The 19,709-nt window shown below is 42.1% G+C and overlaps 1 protein-coding gene and 1 pseudogene across 1 annotated transcript in view; both read right to left on the bottom strand.

Annotated features, from left to right (window-relative positions):
• Positions 1-19,709, bottom strand: part of RGS9 (regulator of G protein signaling 9) — a 67,202-nt gene that overhangs the window by 23,020 nt on the left and 24,473 nt on the right. The window contains exons 6-12 of the mRNA XM_066616904.1: positions 19,417-19,475; positions 17,896-17,972; positions 17,085-17,166; positions 12,803-12,865; positions 5,811-5,840; positions 4,333-4,394; positions 865-978 (exon numbers count right to left, since the gene is read on the bottom strand). Coding sequence (XP_066473001.1) covers positions 865-978; positions 4,333-4,394; positions 5,811-5,840; positions 12,803-12,865; positions 17,085-17,166; positions 17,896-17,972; positions 19,417-19,475 — 487 coding nt within the window. The remainder of the gene's footprint in view (positions 1-864; positions 979-4,332; positions 4,395-5,810; positions 5,841-12,802; positions 12,866-17,084; positions 17,167-17,895; positions 17,973-19,416; positions 19,476-19,709) is intronic.
• LOC136642721 (5S ribosomal RNA) lies at positions 8,158-8,276 on the bottom strand (annotated as a pseudogene).

Genomic DNA, 19,709 nt, shown 5'->3' on the forward strand with positions numbered 1-19,709 from the left:
TATTCCTTATTTCACTGTCAGAACGAAGTATGAATCCTAACTACACTTCTGGAAAATACACACTGTGGCAGGAGAGTACAACCTTGAGGTAGAACCTGTAACACTGGTAGTCAATAGCAGAGCATGCTCTGATCACCCTTTTGAGTGTTTTATGCATGAAGCTTAAACAGGCTCTTGTTTCATTCAGTTTATAATGTGAATGTAAAATTATAGAGGCTAGAATGTTCATTTGCTTCACAAATGTCTCTCCTCTGCTGTCTAGCTCATCTACATGAAATAGAGAGGAAGATCAATATGGTTGCAAGGTTTTCATGCAGAGATGTGGTCTGCCACTTGAAAAGCACCAAGCAAATAAGCAGCTACTGTGTCTCCTGCCTCATTGTTCTATGGGTCCCTTTGCCCACAAAACAAAACTCCTGTTAGTTAAAGCAGGCAGAGATGGAGAACAGGTGGACCAGTGGAGCAGGAGAATAAGAAGCACCACAGCTGCATCCTTTCTTGATGCCTTGATACTTTAAAGACGCAGGCACCATCTCAAGATGAAGACAAGGTACCTACAAAGCACATGAAGTAGATAATCAGGAAGAAAGAAGGGTGAAGAAACAGAAGTCCATACACAGTTAAAATTGCTCTGAGGTACAAAATATCAGTTGGAATCATGCTATGTAACTCACAAGCATATTGTTGAATTTTTCATTTGGAGATTTTGGCAGGTTTTGTTGTTTTTTAATTTGTTTTGTTTTATGATTTTAAAAAAAAACTGATTGTAAGCCACTATAGGATAGCCCAAATAAGAAAGATAAGTAAGCAAATAAACACTTTTATTGTCTAAAATAAACAAGCAAAGGTGAATACAGTACATACAGTTTTGCATTGAGCTCCCAAAAATCAATGTCATCTGTGAGCCAGGGGTTGCTGGGGAGGCATCCTGAAATGATGGGGTCATTGGAGCGGAATTGTTCAGAGTACTTCACTAGTCTGAAAATGTTGAAGATAAAAACAGGATGGTCACCTGTGCTCAGTACTCTAATCAGTAAGCAGAAAACTATTAACACAAGTGTTGTGGGGGGGGGGGGAGAGGCTATTTCAGCAGTGCTGTGATGCAAATTATAAACACGTGGGATTCTCCATCTAGCCTACTACAGAATGACCCTGTTTGTGGTACTAGAGCCAAGGGCCAAACTATATATTACATCAGGGGTGTCAAACTCATTTCATACAGAGGGCCAAATAGCTGGCTGAGGGCCAGAAGTGATATTATTAGGCAAGAAGAGATGTCATTAAACAGGTCATAACCAAAAATAAACACTTTTTCTAATTTAGGAACTCATTAGCTGCAAATGACAGAAGAGAAGATACACAAATCTTTATCATATTTCAAGATATGGGACAGCCCAATTTTTATGTGGGCTGCCCTTTCAGCAGTGATATCTCAGCACTGCTCAGCAGCTGAGAGCCTGAAGGTCAGATAAAAAGCTTCCACGGGCTGCATCCAGCCCACCCCTTATGTTTGACACCCCTGTATTACATTAAGCATGTGATTAAAGCTGATGTGCTTAACTTTTTTGTAGTAAATAGGAACTGTGGGGTATCTCTGATCTGGATCAGGACCATGACTTTGGGGAGGGGGGACCTTTATCCTTTTGCCCAATCATAGTCTCATTCCAAATGCCCTCCCACACCTGCTATTTGCCTCAGGAGACATATTCTGATTGGGGCCAAAAATAGCTGACTGTGGTCATAATCTGGTCTGGGTCCCCATAGCTTCTATTTAATACAGAAAAATTATCTGCATCAACACGAGTGATGCACTTAATGTGACATGTAGTTCAATCCCAACTTCATGAGTGAGCCTCTTTCAAAATAGTCACTGGGTTGCACTGGCATCTGCACTTAAGAGTGCAATTCAAAGGGACTTTTGGGCAAGTACAAGTCACCTGTGCTGGCATGGAGATGTTGCAACACCAGGAGAGTCAGGAGACCGGTGCACTAAGATTTGCTGGTCTCCGCAGTGCCGACAGATGAGTAGGTTTTGGCAGCCTACTTTGGCTGGAGCAGGGGTCTGAGAAGGGTGAGGGGAGGGTGTTTCAGGGGTGTTCCAGGGGGAGGTCAGGTGATGGGGGCTATTGGCCAAACCAGGCCCAGGAAGGGGCGGTGCTAGGATCAAGCACTTAGGCTGGATCCCAACCCCTCTCCCGAAAGGCCCAACCTATCACTGGGCTGCTTGGATCTGCGCCACCTATTTAGATGGTGCAGATTCAAGTAGCCCCATTCAGCCCATTACGTTACTCGGGGTAAGGGGAATTACTTCCCCGTGCCCCAAATTGTGCTGCAGCCAGCTCCAACCCTGCTCTGGATGCAGCACAAGCCAGTCAGCCTGCCTTCTCCAGGACAGTTTAGGGTTGGGTTGCTTGTCTCTTTGCTTGTGGGAAACTCAGAATTGAACTACATATTCTAAAATATCATATGGACATGCCCACTCCCACATGTCAGGGATTGGCCAGGTTGGGAACTGGCTGAGGATACCTATCCATCAGAGGGCATACTTGGCTAAGCCAATTACTTATACTGTAGTGCTGGTGGCAAATGTTGCAACCAATGCACTGACTGGCAGGGATGAATTGAGGAGGCCCAGAGCAGGCTTTGCCCTAGGGCCTCCAGAAACCAAGTGGTGGCACTGCCTTTCTAGATCACTTTGGGATGTGAGGGATCGCATATTGAATGCACCTGAACATCAAACACTACCAGTACATCAATCGTTTAACTTAGCCATCTGCCAGATATGTTCGTTTTTTGTTTTTAATTGCAGGAATTCTTTAGGTGAGAAATCACAGAAACATGCAGTTTTTAAACTGCAGCCTGAAGTAGTACAGTGCAAGAAGAGGTATACCACATATTTGATCACCACATAATCAATCATAGATAATAAAAATAGTTGTAAGGTTCTGGGGCTCTATTGGCAGATGCCAAGTCAATCCTGGAAGATATCCAGTCAATGCTATCTTAAAAACAAACAAAACAAAACAAAAACACTATCCTGATTATACTCTTCTAGAGAATACCAATCGGGCAAGTGGATCTCTTATGCATACAGCCTTGAGATTGTCTCATAATGGTTACAGAAAAAAATTCTTGAATAAGAAGAATAATTTTATTTAGAACTTGTGTGTAGAGTTAATACAAAAACTACAACTCGTTTACAAAACCTTTTAGTTCCATTTTTAAGTTACAGAAATGAGACAATTAGGTCTGAATTCTATCAAACAAAATTAACAGCCCGATCCTAACCTGCCCTGGAGAAGGCCGGCCAGCCAGCTGGCCTGCACTGCATCCAGAACAGGGTTGGGACGAGTTGCAGCAAAATTCGGAGTAAGGGGAATTCATTCCCCTTACCCCGTGTTGAACGGCAGCCACTCATGGGGTTCTTTGGATCTGCACCACCAAAAAATCAGACTTAAAGATCAGACACAAGTTGCTTACTAACTTGTGTGGGCTGCTTGGGGTGAAGACAGACATACAGGTACTATAAAAAGAGAGCCACCCAGTGTCCTTCACCACAGGATGACTCAGGCTTTGCAGCTGAAATGGTAGAGGTGCATACCAGCAATTCAAACGCAAGTTATGACAGCTTTCAGTAAAACAGGCATTGAGTATGTGAAGTAATGATAAAGAAGAGACTGACTGAGCAAAAGCAGAGTGCAAAGTCTATCCCTAGAGTAATCATAGTTTACTACAGTGTGTTGGCAACCTTCAGTCTCGAAAGACTATGGTATCGCGCTCTGGATGGTGGTTTTGGCACAGCGTCTAGTGTGGCTGAAAAGGCCGATTTGGGAGTGACAATCCCTTCCACACTGGGAGCAAGTGCAGTGTGTCCTTGGTCTGTCTCCCTGGCTATGGGCCTTCCTTCTTTGCCTCTTTGCCTAAGACTGTTGGCCAAGTGTCTCTTCAAACTGGGAAAGGCCATGCTGCACAGCCTGCCTCCAAGCGGGCCGCTCAGAGGCCAGGGTTTCCCACCTGTTGAGGTCCACTCCTAAGGCCTTCAGATGCATCTGGGATTAGAAACTTCCCAGGTTAGAAGGTACAAACTGAAGTCTGGCATCAATCCAGACAACTTCATCAACAAAAATAATCACTATTTAAGGCTGCAATCCTAACCTCACTTTCCTGAGAGTAAGCCCCATTGAACAAAATAGGACTAACTTCTGAGTAGACCTCCTTAGGATTGTGTCCTAAATCAGCTTAACTAAACATTAGTTAAATCATCTTACGGTAACTCAGAACACTGAATGTATGGCTAATTAACTGAAGGACATAAGGTATTTTTGAACTTACCCTCCCAGAGAGACAGAGGACTTCACTCTAGTTTTCATGATAGACTGTTGGTAGAACATGATCTACAAAGGCACACAGTTTCTGTTATGTTAGTAGAACAGGGGAAATTAAAATAAAAGCCTCACCTGCCAAGAAGCTTGCAATTTTCTTTCACAACAATGTGTAATCCCCCTAAGATGATGCCTAGGGAAGGCCCAGAGAGCAGCCTCCTGAATTGTTAGTTAGAAGCATGCATGGTTTCTCACACTGCAGATGTCAGAAATGAACAATGTAGGTAATATTTTTTTCAAGGATTAATGGACCAACAGCACCAATTCTAATTAAACTCCTCCACTAATGCAGCCGTGCCATCAGAGCACATACCGCATCCTGGAGGTGAGGGGCAATCCTGGAGCTCTCCTCCAGGTAAGAGAACATTTGTTCTCTTGCCCCAGGGTAAGCCTCAACTGTTCAAATGGGCCTACTCCAACCTTTGCCAGCAATTTTGCAGGTGGAATTTCAAGTGAACCCACCTACCAATATCCTGTCTCCCTTCCTGGCCTTGACACACCCCCTCCCTGCCCAAGTCTCTACCCTGATCTGCCCACTTCCCCCATGCCAATTTACTGATGCCAGGGCTCTGTTGCAGGCTGCTGGATCACAGCCGCAGCCACTCACTGCTTGTGGTGGCAGCCGCCCGGCTGCAGGTGAATGGCTCACCACCTTTCAAGACTGCCCTAAACCATGCTGCGCCAACAGAACACAAGCTCCAGCGGTGCAACATGTCCATAGGATTTGGCCATTTGCCATGTAAAAATGTACGGCCTGCACTGGTCCTGCAATCACTCATCTATATGAGAGACGGCAACATGAAGAACCAGGGACCGCAGGGCAAACCAGCATACAATGGATGAGACAAATGTTTGTGGATTTTGGGGCCTGGACATGAAATATTGTACAAATGCAGGGGACACATCATACAGGCATCTAGTATGGTATCAGACTGCTAACACTGGCTGAAAATCAGACAAAAAGTTGGCCCTATTATTAAGTAGAATATGGTGGCTACTCAACACCAAACTATACATCTTACAGACTGTTTGGTTTTCTGCCTTGGGCACAAAACTGTCTTAAGCCAGTCTTGTTAGACAATGTGTTTACTGCTGAAAAGGGGTAGCTATGCCAAGGATGCAGGATACAAGGGAGTCACCCCTAAGCGGAAGTGCATATCCACAGTAAATTTTACTTCTTTGATATAGGGCTCAGGAATGAAATCCAGCTGGCCTGATTTCACTCACAAATGTAAATAAAGGAAATAATCCCAGACTGGTCCTAAGCATGACAAGCATGTGGGGTCATCAGTCTCTGGACTGTTTAACTATGATTTTTGAATATGGAATCTAGAAAATGATGCTTTTATTAGAAGTATGCCTGTACCATTATTAATGCAAACAATAATCAATTAATATTGATTATAGAAGTGAAAAAGATTACTGTACCTCTCTCCTGTAAACATCCATTGTTTTTTTCTGTAAAACAAAGGAACACAATAGCAAAAGAGACTACACAAAGGGTGTATTCAAGACTGCACTAAAACAGACCACCCTCCTCTATTTAAACCCCTTTAACAATTAAAAACAAACTCAGACTAGCATCTACCCAACTCATCTAACAAAGAGAGCATTGATGCAATAAGTTTCCACCAGCCATATGATTTTGTAAGATCTATTTAGTGGTGTATTGCCTGTTCCTTTGCAGCCTACGTATGTGTGTGCATTTAATTACAGATTTATTCTAATGGAGCTAATATAGATTCATTTAGGAGACAGAGATTAGATCATTCAGTATTAGTTAAAGGTGACAGGAACCAACACATTGCAAAACATAAACATTGCAATTAAAAGCCTCGGAAACAATATCTGCTGCGCTTATGCTGTGATTTAAATAGCTCAGATGATGTTATGTGTCATCCACCAGTCAGCAAGCAACTGAAAGCTAGAAATTAACTGCAGGCTGTTTGTTCCTGCGGCTCCTTTGAAGTATCACACTATAACTTTGTTTGGAATAAACTGATGGAAAGAGAAGAGAGGCATGCCAAACTCAGGCTCTCAGGAAAACCCAAGGTTTTTTTGGATGTCCTTTTATGACTCTCATTCATATGTTCACCCAGCTCAGGTGCTGCAAATTTGTCAGGTGCGAGGAGCTGACTCTGAGCCATATGCAAATATAAGTTACAGGGCCATAACACAAGTTATTCCCTCCCCCCTTTCTTTGACCAGCTTAGGGAGGAAGTGGGGAAGAAGCACATAACCCTTTCTTTGACAGCCAATTTTCCACTAAAGATTTTCTCCAACTACTTTGCCACCATGTGTTTCCAGATGCAAGTTAATGAGACATAATTTTTCAGAGAAAACAGCCAAAAGGAAAGGATTGCATTCCTTCTCCTGCCTTCTGCTTTCTGTCTAAATCCCCCCCTTCCTAAAATTTTCTTGCTTTAAAAACAACACTACCACCTCCACACCAGAGGGCCCCCTACTTTGGCAGGGCCCCTACTTACATCCTGCTATAGTATTAATCTCATGCAAGAATTAAACACAGTGAGAGCCAAACTGGATGTGACATTGATTGTTATTATACCTATTTAATATTATATATATATATGTTTTGCCCTGTGGAGCAAATAGCAACTTGTGTTTTTGTGTCTGCGTGTGTTCAAATGTGCTTTGTGTGAACTTGAAACCAAAGTCTTCTGCCAGCTGAACAGGTATAGCACATTCAAAAGTAAGATCAAGATAAGTTGGTTCATAATTTTATAGTACTGACTTCTGGTTCTGTATCTGCACTGTGAATATGAAAACTTCTGCAGACGTTACACTATACATTTTACACACAAATGTGCATAGAAATCTACCAATGTGGGTGCTGATCTGAAACCCGCATATAAACATGTGCTCTAATGTAGTGCCAAGACCAACAGGTGGTCATTGCTTATCTAATGGTGTCCTTGTTACTGGGTCACACTGTCATATGTGGTAGGCAGAATTATCACCAAGTGTAGCATATTACTTTCCCCCCTTAGGAATAAATAGAAGCTATTCAGTAATAATAGGGAAACTTAAAAAGATGTATCTGGTGAATTCCCTGCACCCCATCCCTCGTGATCCCAGTCATTGAGATGCAAGTGTTAATAGCTTCATCCTAGGCTCTGCTACTTGATCACTTTGAAGTATGACAGGATATTGGGAACTGATGTGTATATGTGGGTGGATGGATGGATCCCTAGCAAACCATATCCTATTACTGAGTCCATAGTCACAGTCAAATTCCAGCAAAATTCCCAACAATCAGCTAAATTCCATAATTTTAAAGTGTAAAAGATAGTGCATAGACAGTAAACATTCAGCTTTATAAACATGAAAAGTTCACTGAAATAATTTAAATCTTCATTCCCATTAACCTCCATTTTTCTAGACTTATGTTTCTTAAAAATATGGTATGGTATACCACTTGAATCAGGAGAACAACAAAGAAAGAATAGAATGTGACTCATATTAAGGTAATCTTCAACAGAACAATCAGTCAAGGACCTCACAGACAGGAAGGCCATACACACATCGGAGAAAAAAACTGGAGAGAAAGAGAAAAGAAAAGATGGGTGGAAGAGTTAATTATTTCAGAGGGGAATAAAGCTCTTAATGAAACGGGTTGTGTGTTTGCTATTTTAGAGTGAGTAATTTCAACTACTTATCTCTTTTTGACTTCCAAATTTTCCACCACTTATTTGTTATTCATTTCATTTATTTTCTATCTGGTTGGCAACCTTCAGTCTTGAAAGACTATGGTATAAGCCTACAGCACCTGGTATTCTCAGGCGGTCTCCCATCCAAGTACTAACCAGGCCTGACCCTGCTTAGCTTCTAAGATCAGACAAGATCAGGCATGTGCAGGGTAACAGTTCTGAAACTATCTTTCCCCTGGGGGCTGGAGATAAGAATAGGCCCTCAGTTTGGCTGTACTTGTCGTAAGAGGCGACTAAACAGCCACCAGGTAGATGGGACTCGTCAGCCTGGGAAGGCAGCTCATCTGAGAGAAGGAAAACTCTGATCCCAAACCTCCACTGCCTTGTGGCTACATCCAGTTATGGAAAAGGCTTCAGGAGTCAACCTCGAAGCAAAATCTGGAGCCGGAGTCCCGGAGGCAGTTCATGGCTGAACACAGTCACGTTCTGGCAACTCCTGCGACGCCGCTGGAACCAACCGTATTGGCCTCTGCCTTCCATTGGACCATTTCAGCGACGTGGAGAGGGGGGATTTGCTGCATGGGTAACAGCCTATCCTCCATACCTACTTTACCCAGGCTTTGCGCACTGGAGAGGACACTGTTCCAGAACCACCATTCAGAGCGTGACACCATAGTCTTCCGAGACTGAAGGATGCCAACACCATATTTTCTATCTATAATTTGTTGTATGCATGCAATCAGCTATTTGTTTATAGTTGTCACTCCCCATTCCACTAGTCAGGAATTCAACTTTATGTTTCACATCCAAGAATTCATTGAGGAAAGTGGCAAAACTCCAACTTTCAGCATTTCTTTATTACTACCATACAAGAATTCTATAAGCTGCTTAGATTGTTTTCACTCATCAATACAGTAGCTCTAAAATGTCTCTCTACATTCAATAAGATTTACTCATTTATCTTTGAATCACTGCATTTCTGCTTTGATTCTATACAAATGAACTGAGATGGATGAACAATAGGACCATGGAGTCTGGGTTAGAGAATTCTATCCTACAGTAGCTCTGGAATGTTTTGCATCTACTTATAAAATGTACAGTATATTATAGATTAAGCTCTTCCCTTAATTTCGGGTTCAGAGAACTTTGCATTAATAAACCCCAAAAACACTGAATCATTAAAATATAATTACACACAAACACCAAGAACAATAATATGAAATATATAAAACGATTTTTTAAAAGCATTCTGGTTAACTGCCTCCACATTTCAAAGGTGGTTTATTATTTATGTACCATCATCAATGCACATGGTGCCTTAAACTAAAATTAACTATTCAAAGTCATACAGGAAAAGAGAGATATTACATTTCCTTTGTTAGTATTTTTAAAAATACTATCTGCAGTGTGATATAGTCCAGTGCGATGTGCAGCGCAATGCTATCTTACACTGGAACAGGCAGGCCAGGAGGCCTGTGCTGTATCCAGCGCAAAATAGGGGCAAGAAGTGGCTCAGCCGGAGGTAAGGGGAAACTCTTCCCCTTTCCCCTGGGTAAGCCACCGCAGCCCCAATGGGTCTCCTCAGACTTGTGCCACCTCCTGAGATGGCAAAAGTCAGAGGAGAGTGAAGTGGCTTGCAGCCCCTCCACACCGCTCAGGAACAGGGGCTAGGATCCGGTATACATGCCTGGGCCCAGCACCACTTTCTGCTTGCACTGGCCCAAGGATGCCTTAGGATTGCACCCTTTGTGATGTTTTCCATGTACAATCATAGACATACATGGCTGTGACCCTGTGGAAGCATGTCTGTGGCTGAGAGTAAAGTACAGCCTATTAGTCCCATATAAATTGACCACTTTCTGTGCAGAAAAATCATCGATGGCCTTTCAAAACACATTTTAACTTCTCTGTTCTATTACCAGTTACGACAAGGGTTCACATCTGTATTTCTGTAATGACATTTATCTAAGAGAAGCCAAGAATTATCAGCACGTTCCACCTTCCTCATCCTCCATCAAGTGGCCCTTTCCAGATTATGTTTTTGCGCGTATCCAGTGTGTAAGAAACCAGACATTTAGTGTGCCAGTTGCTAAGCAGTTGCTAAGCAGTTGCTAAGCAGTTTTCCCAATGCTCAAGTCACTATATGGTGTTGCTGGGAAAATCTAATTGTCCCCCAATTAAGATGCAGCCATTCCCACCTCAGAAGGAATCTTCCTTTCCCTGCCCCTGCTTCCCAAATACTCAAGAAATTCCTTCCTGTGGAAGATAAGGGGAGGCAGGCCACAGGGCAGGGGAAATAGTTTTCAAAAAAACCTTCCTGTGTGGGCTGCTCTCCCAACCCACAGAGGGGCCCCCTGCAGCTGCTCTTTAAAAAATTTTAAATATATATGAAAGCAGAATGATTTGTTTAAAGACACATCCAATTTAGCTCTAATGGATCTTCTCTCCCCTTCAAACCTGTTTTCCACCCATCAAACAGTACCACTTGACTAAGGGCCCAATCCCATCCAACTTTCCAGCACCAGTGCAACTGCAATGCAGCCTTGAGGTAAGGAAACAAATGTTCCCATACCTTGAGGAGGTCTCTGTGACTGCCTCCCCACCACAGGATGCAGTGCACACCCCACTGGTGTGTGGAAAATTGGAACTGGAAAATTGGTGTGTGGAAAATTTCTACTGGCACTGGAAAATTGGATAGGATTGGGCCCGAACTTAGAGCCAAGCCACACGTTACATAAAGCCTCTTATTAATTGAGAAGTTTAACACTGGAAATAAGCCAGAATCCTTCTAATGAGAAAAAGCAAATGTGGGGGGAGGGGGAGATCTTCTCCAGTTTGTGATTATGGTGTGCGGAGAAAGTTAACACTTCTGCCATGCCATTTTTATTTCAAAAAATCCTGCCCCAAGTAGTTTTTTGTTCCAGAAGCAGCTATATGGAGCAGATAGCTGCATGGGGGCTATATAGCCCCAATTTTGGCAGGGAAAATAGTGCAGGGGAAACGTTAAAAAATGGTGCATGCACACACCATTGTCTTGAGCCAGACTGACTTCCGTTACCCCTTGCATGGTGTCTTGTTCTATGTCAGATGGGCACTTCTGGATTGGCTTCTGAGAGGGTTTTCTCCGAACCACAGCCTGCTTCAGCCTACTTCCCCATCCCCACATTAGAAGAGGCTTGGAGAAAACGGAGCACTCGCCTACTGTGATGACAACGAGTTTGAAAGGGGCAAAAGCTTTATTAGGCAGAAGTGGGGGGAAATCTGAGGCTTTCAAAACACTGTGCCAGCAGGGCTATATTGTTGAGGAGAACAAACCTTCCTAAAGCTTGGTGACTTTTACATGTGGGCAAGTTCAGCATTAGCAGTTTTGCAGCATTCTAAAACCTAAACCTTTATTCTCCTTTGGGCTTTAGGTTTGTGAGTAGCATCACTTGGTTTGACTGCCTTTTTTCCTTTTACGTTTGGTCCCCCATAGGCTGACAGACACTTGTTCTCTTTCCAAAACAGATGTGTCAACCACCTTTTCTTCGAGGGAAAAGGCAAATCCTAAAACCTAGTACTGAGCTCTCCTCTTTGGTCTCCATGGCAACCCAGCCCACTAGGCCACAGCAATTACCTGCCTGTGACAGCTGAAAGAGTTGAGAGTCCTTACGCAAATGAAAAGTTTATTTGCACTGCATTGAGTTTGATGAAAACAATTGCCATGAGGAGGGCTTCAATTTCACATACCACATCTCACCTTCAGCCATGAGTCTGCTTAACTACAAATATCAGATCACTACAACAGCCTGGCTTGCAATCTCCCCTCTTCCTCTCTCTAAAAAGCTATGGTATATGTCTAGAATGTACTCTCAGCCAGCCCTACAAAAAATTGCATCAGCACATCCTTTGCACTCTATTTGTGCTATTGGGATTAAATCTGATGTTGCAGCAGCCTAATGCAGTAGTTCCCAAACTTTTTTGAGTAGCAACTCCCTTGACCTGCTGGGCCACTGGCCACAGCTCCCCATTAGGATTACAATCCTATACATTGTACAGAGTGGTGGGTTTTTCATGAGGTCTCCGTGGCTCCCTTGGCTGGTTTCCATGGCTCCCCAGGGAGCCACAGTTCAGTTTGGAAACCAGTGGTCTAGTGTAACAGAGGCAGTGAACCTGTATCTGGATTGTACTCTTCAGACTGCAGTTGAGGGTTCAGATGGTAGAATGATTTCATGAAAACACATTCCTACAAATAGGAACTTGCATATCAGAGAGAAGACTAAAGGAGACTCAATGCTTCACCCTAACATGCCAGGTTTTTTTCAAGCAGAGATTTGGGAAGTGGGAAGGTGGAGCAATCCATCTGCAATCCAAAGTGGAACAAGTGAAATACAAGTTTACTGTCATAGTGACTACTAGGCCAATAAAGACACTTGCAAAATATTTCAAAGTTGTGATTTGTACATCTGTGCATTATTCTAGTAAATCTGAGAGAAGGAAATGGGAGGAATAATTCTGAATGAACTTCCAGAACTGTTTTGTTGGACTCTAACTTGAATTACCATTCTGGCTCAAATATTCCCTGAAATTCCTTAATATTTGTATGGTACTTTGTACCTGCTCACTTTCACCACAGGCAGTTGGGCCTTACCAGCCAACTGTGCCTAAGTTGGGGCTTATTTATGTCATAAACATATGTGCAGATTTACAAAACACCCATTTTCAAGAATACAACCAAAGTGATGTTGAAGAATGCAAACTTACCTAGTTTACCTGATTTTCATTGGGGTCAGCAACTCGATCTAGGCCATACTCAAGGCTGTCCTGTACTCCTGGCTATTGTAGCAAAACAAAACAATGTTATATTTGCACCATGAAAATTTTTATTTTAAACTAAGATTATTCATTTTTTAAAAATGGGTATGTTAACTCCAAGGCCAGTTCATCTATGAGGTCGACTGAAGTGGTCACTTCAGATTGGTGGGGGGTGCCCATTTCAGTCTGCCAACTTGCTTCCACTGCTCCTTCTTTATCTCCCTGGACTGGAAAGGGAGGACGGGGACAGAGAGGCAGTGTGGAGGGGAGGGAAGTTCTGAGCTAGAACACTGGAGAGTGGAAAGAGCAGAGGCTGGCATATAATCAGGTAAGGGGATAGCATTTGACATGCATTCTCAGGTACCAAGAAGTCTTGGGCCAACCCTGGTTAAATCCATTATTTAACTGGCAACTGAATGACAAATGCATTTTGAAACAAAAAAAGAAGACTTTCCTGACATGGGCCTTAATACAACAGCCCTACAAGCTTTTCTACCAAATGTAATCCTAAACTAGCCAATAAGTTTGTACAACTGGTGTGTTTGTTGTAAAATAGTGACATGCCATAGTCCGTCCTGTGTGTATTATTCTGCAAGTCTGCACAATAATATGGGTTTTTATTCAGCAACTGGCTGGATTTTAACTTTCAGTTTTTAAAACTTAAGTTTCTAAACCGTGTGTTTATGAAGGCAAAACCTGGTGAAATCTGCAAAGACAGAGAAAGGTTCAATAGGATTTTCAGTACTCAGGGTTATGTGCCCGGAATAGCCTCCCCCCAGGAAGAAGCAAGATAAATAATCGTGCAATATTCTGCAGTAGCTAAATTCAGTAATAAAAATAAGTGACATCAAATGTCAAATGTGCACATTTTCATAGTGTTCAGGTAAAAGTATTCTTGATCTAAAGTTTTGCTTTCAAGTTTTCATGTTTTTGGTACACACAGCCTCAGCCACAGTTTTGCACAGCTGAGAAAAAATGCACTTTGTCAAACTTCCCTTTACGTACCTATAAAAGAGACTTATTTTGCTTCAGACAACTCTAATGATAGGGTTGTCTTTTATACACTTATCATATTTTAGCAAAATCTTGGCCAGAGGAACTGGATGAGACAGAGAAAATGTTACCTAGGGAAGAAAGGCAGGCCTAGACACAGCAAACAGATTGATACTGCTACCACATCTGCTTTGAGCACAGCTGAGTTTTGATCAGCTATCTGATGTCTGCTGAAGTTTGGTTATCAATAATTCAACTTCAGTCAGTGCTATCTTAAAAGGGCGAAAAGTGGGGAAACAGCTCAAGAAAGAGAAAGATCCAAATTCAATTCTGGTGTGATCAAAGGAGGTTCAGCGGGGAAGATGAACTGGGACCAAAGGGGCTGTTGTGACACAGAGGCCCTTTCTACAGATGGTACTTTTTTCCCCAAGCTAAGCTCCAATTACATACTGACATTTGCCGGAGGCTTATTCCTTCTCTGTCTGTTAACTGCTGAGCTCTCAGTTGGCCTCTTACACAATGTGCACAATTAGAAATGGATCTTTGATTATGATTTGGGATTAGGGAATGTAGCTCCTTGGCATGTGTCAGAGCCATACGTCATGCTGTGATCAGTGTGGTACCGCTCAGGAAACACCCCACTGGCATCTGCCAGAAGTGCCTCCAGAACAACAGAAGCTTGGTGCTGCATGCCTGGCTCAGTGTCAGTTCCTAGCATGGGAAATTTGCCAAGAGCACTCTTAAGAGTAGCTCAAGGCATGAGAGGCCAAAGGGGGGGTGGAATCAGGTAGAGAGGAGTCAGAGATTCCATAGATTTGTGTATCATTTTTGCTCTTGTTTCTGCTTTTGGTGAAAGGCATTGCAACTAAAATCCTGAAAAAACAGAACTCACTCAGGTCAAACTAGATTTGCTTAGGGTATCAAATATGCACAACAAAGATTTTAAGGTGTGCACATGTCTCAGAATGAACAATGCTTTCTGAGAACAATCTCCTACTGCTTCCTGGATGACCTTATGCCTTACTTTCCCCATCCGTAGAAGCAAAATACCTGGAACTCTTGGGAAGAACAGTTCCTTCCTACTCCTGTACCATTAATTCCCAAAATGCCTGCTGCAAGAATATTTATGCTGTGACAAGTGAATAAACTCATTAATATGTCTGGGTTTCTTGTAAAACCAAAGCACCCACCCATAGTAGAGAACACCTGCTGTGTTCACTACTCTGGGCTTGCCTATCCAATCAGCCTCTGTTGGGACAGAAAATTCTGCTCTATCCTGACATCAGGTGCAACTGGAGCATTCAATCACTCCCAATCTGAAATTATCTGCCTACAGCTGAGACTCCCTACATGAGTCAGTCAATGGTCTGAGGTTTGCTTCCTCCAATCATGAGGCATGTTGAGATCAGTGATTCACACAGTAATCCAGAGGGTGGACATCTCTTACTTTTACACACTTTAAAAGTAAACTTTTGTGCGTGGGAGAGGGAGATGCGACCTTGATTGCAATTTTTAAAAAAATTGTGCCTCGGCAGTCTGCCTTGAAAGACTTTGAGAAGAGTAAGCTATCCAGAGCACCCTCCTGCTCTGTTTCTAATCTGATGAAATGGACAGCAAATTCATAGTAGACCTCTGTCTCCTTCCCTACCTATGTTGTTTCTTCTGCATCAATACCTAGATTGCAAACCCTTCTGGCAGGAACCTTCACTGTAAGTGCCAAGTACGTTGACAGTGTTATATGAATTATAACAAGATGGGCATTTTTAAATCTTCAAGCACTATGGCAGCTATCGGAAGGTTAGAGACCATGCAGATTTGTTACTTTGTGCATGTGTGTGTGAAAGATTCACTTCAAGGATCTCTGACTGATAACCTCACAACAACCCTGCTAGGTAGATTACGCTACAGTGACTTGTCTAAAGTCATCCAGTGAGCTGAATAACTAACAATGCAATCCTGTGTGTGTTTACTATGAAATGTCCTATTGTGTTAAATGGAGCTTACCCCAGGAAAACATGTATAGCAGTGGTTCTCAAACCTTTTAGCACCGCAACCCACTTTTTAGAATGACAATCTGTTAGGATCCAATGGAAGTGATGTCATTAACCAGAAGTGAAAAAATCAAGCAGGAAACCTTTTTACATACCCCATATGACAAAATCAAATCATTTAGTTAAATAAGTATATTAAAAGTTTTCTGTAAGTATAAATTTAAAAATTTATTTAAAATAAAGAACACTCCAAAACCTACCAAGCAGTTGCTGATCTGTTTAAAAAAAAATTCCCCAAATATTCCAAAGGCTTCAATCCTATCCACCTGTTCCCAGGAGTAAGCCCCATTAACTATCATTGTTAAAAGCATATACACTGTAGCTTGATGAAAGTGCAGATCTGTAACATTTTCCCAAATGCAGTCACACATCATGGTAGCATCAAGTCTAATATATTAAAAATAAAATACACATTGAAATGAATGGGGATCCACCTGAAATTGGCTTGCAATCCACCTAGTGGTTCCAACCCACAGTTTGAGAAATACTGATGTGTAGGACTGGGGCCTAATTTCAACAAGCCATTGCTTCACAGTGGCTTAGGTAAAACAGAGAGAATTCAAGAGGTCCAACTTACTGGCAAACTCTTCTTCTTTCTGAAACCTTTATTGGCATATCAACGATTAACAATTGTACTTGTGGCAAACTCTTATTACAACACTAATGAACAGTGGTCCTAACAATCTTCTAAACAACCCCAGGGGTGACAGACTGCATACCCACACTGCACTGGATGTTTTTCTCATAATAACATACAGAATTCCTACATTTACCCCAGAACATCCTTAGGGCAAAGTGGAAACCAGCTATGCAGACTGAACATCACTCTGATAATGAAACTATTACCATGTTAGCCATGAGGGAATACAGGCAAGAAAGACAGGCTGAGCCCCCAATGCCTGTGTGAACTCCAGGCATTAGATCTGCAATATAAATGCAATATTTGCAAGTATCAATGAACCACTGACAAAATGAATAGTAAAGTCCTTTTTCATTGGGGCTCCATTCTCCGGTCGCACTTTTTGGCATCGTTCGTTCGTTCGTTCGTTCGTTCGTTCGTTCGTTCGTTCGTTCGTTCGTTCGTTCGTGAGTCTAGACATGTTTATTACTCTCTGAAATTATTATATATATGGTATACTGTTAAGGGTTCAGGTCCCTGCTATAATGATGAATAGAGATGTCTTTTTGTCACTTACAGGTGTTCGGTGCACTAGCCAATAGGCTTTCTCTTGACAGTCCAGTGTATACCGGTCTTCCTTCTTTCGTTCTTTCCCAGTTCTGCAAAACCAGAAAGATGGCTCACCAAATCAAAGCACAGGACTGCTGGAATTTCACTTACAATGCTTATGATAATGTTCCCTTACCCCAAGGTGCCCACTGGCAGCCTCCTTTCCCACATAGGATGTAGCAGAGGCCACTTCAGCACTGCTGCATCCCTCTTCACGGCAAGGGATAGAATTGAGCTCGTACATTAATTCAGTAATCTTTATAACTAAGGTAGATCAATATTATGATCGCTATTTGCAGATATTTAGCTAGGGCTAAAAGAAATTTGCCTAAGGCCAGCTCATTTGTTCCTGGTTGAGGTGAAACTAAGCACTTCCCAGCTCACATGCATTGCCGTGGCACTACACTGGCTCTAAAAATTACTACTGAAAGACTCCCCTGAAATAGAGTTGAAGTTAGGCACCTTCATTATCAGGAAAAGGGAAACTGATGGCATTCACAGAAAGCTATACTGACACCTTTCAAGCAGACTATGCAAACAGTCAACAATGTGGTTAAGTGTACAACTGCAGAAGTCAATTTAGCGATGGTTGTACACAAAAACAAAGGCAGAGTTTCACAGTTATAACAGGCATGATCCACGTCAACTTCTGAAGGTTTCTTTTTTAAGAAGGGGGAGAGGAGAAATATTCATATTGAGAACCAGACAGCTGCTTATTCCTCTCTCCATCACTCACATGACAGAGAAAAAAAACAAACATTTGTTAAGAAATGTCTCACCTATACTGCTCCTTGGCCTGCATGATAACAAAGTCCCATTTGTGATTGATTTTTTTGTTCAGCATATTGTAATGTTCCTGGAAAAATAACAATGGTGAAACAGCAATGAAGGCAGCAAGTTTCCATTTCGCTCTCAAAGTTCAAAATGTATACATATAAAATTAGATCTGGCCATGGTAACCCATGCCCTAGTGACATCTAGATTAGATTACTGTAAAGTACTCTACATGGGCTGCCTCTGAAGATGGTTTAGAAACTGCAACTAGTGTAGAACGCAGCTGTCTGTGTGGGTGCTGGGGCTTGTGGGTTCAACTCAGTTGGGTCACTGCTTTGGCAGCTACATTGACTGCCATTTGTTTCTGAGCTGAATTCAAAGTGCTAGTTTTGAAGCCCTATACGGTTCAGGTCCAGGTAAATTGAGAACCCACCTTCATCCATATAATCCTATCCGTCCTCTTAGGTCATCTGAGGGGGCCCTTCTGACTGTGCCACCACTAGTTGATGTGGGGGTGGCAGCGGCTAGGAATAGAGCCTTCTTGGTGGTGGTGCCCCATTTACGGAATTCTCTTCCCCTGGAATTGAGAACAGCTCCCTCTCTAGAGACCTTTCCGTGAGGCCTCAAGATATTATTTATGAAGGTTTTTAACTGATACTGGAGCTGGTGGGTTTTTTAATGACATATTTTAATTGTGATGATCCTCGGATTTTAATGTTTTAATTGTTATATATATATATTGTTTTATTTTATGTTGATATTGTTAGCCACCTTGAGTCCCCTTTGGTGTGGGAGAAAGGCGGGATATAAATCCAATTAATATCAACGAATGTCCTGACTGACTCATCAACACCCAGCCCCAAATCCTGGACCTAGAAACATGAAATTTGGGGAGCATATTCCTTCCATCATCTAAGGACCCACTAAGAAGGGATTTTTTTTATAAATTTGACCCCTAAGGAGGTGAAAAGGGGTAAAATGTGGTTTCACAGATTCCTCAATATCTCTTAGGCCCAATGAGATATCAACTTGGTTTTTGCTTAGAAAGATCATCCATACAAATGCTTAAAAACATAATTCAGGATTTTGCTCTAATCAACTCCTAAAGGAGTGAATCTAAATTTGAGGGTGAATTTTACAACCCTTCCTATTACTTAGGCCTGGTTCGCTTTTTCCTCTGTGCTCCTGCCCGAGAGAAGCCTGTGGCCTACATGGCAACTGAGGGCAGGTCAGCCCTTTTAACTAAAGCATTTCTGAGACATTATGGCAAGGGGTAGTAATAGTAAAATAACTGAAAAATAACAGTCATTTTAGTGTTTATTCTGAACAGTAAAATGAAGTGTATTTCTGGCTCAATGTGAAGTTCTGCTACCTCAAGATTTTGACAGGCCTTTCTCCTGAGAACTACATATACTTATTCATAAAGTTACAGTGTTACTTTTACTGCAACAGTGAATGACCTCATGTACCTATCACAGAAGATGCATAGCCAAAAATTTGCATAAGAAAGCAGAATACTTTCATACCTTTTCATATTCTTCTAGAATGCCTTTCCTCTTAATATTTTTCTTCGCTAGGTAGATTGCTGGAATGAAAAAGCAAATATACTATTTGCACATTACCAAACCCAAATATATTAAATTAATGAGATTTCAGAAAGTTAACTAGTAAGACACAAAGCTAACTAATAGTACAGCACCTTTCTCAGAGAGAACCTGTTACAAATGCATCCACATTACATTTTTAAAGGGAACAGACATGCAACCAGTCACTGGCATTCCTGGAGGGAGTGGGCAAAACACAGATAACCCAATCCTGC

This window comes from Tiliqua scincoides, chromosome 2 (genome assembly GCF_035046505.1).
Source record: "Tiliqua scincoides isolate rTilSci1 chromosome 2, rTilSci1.hap2, whole genome shotgun sequence".
NCBI lineage: Eukaryota > Metazoa > Chordata > Lepidosauria > Squamata > Scincidae > Tiliqua > Tiliqua scincoides.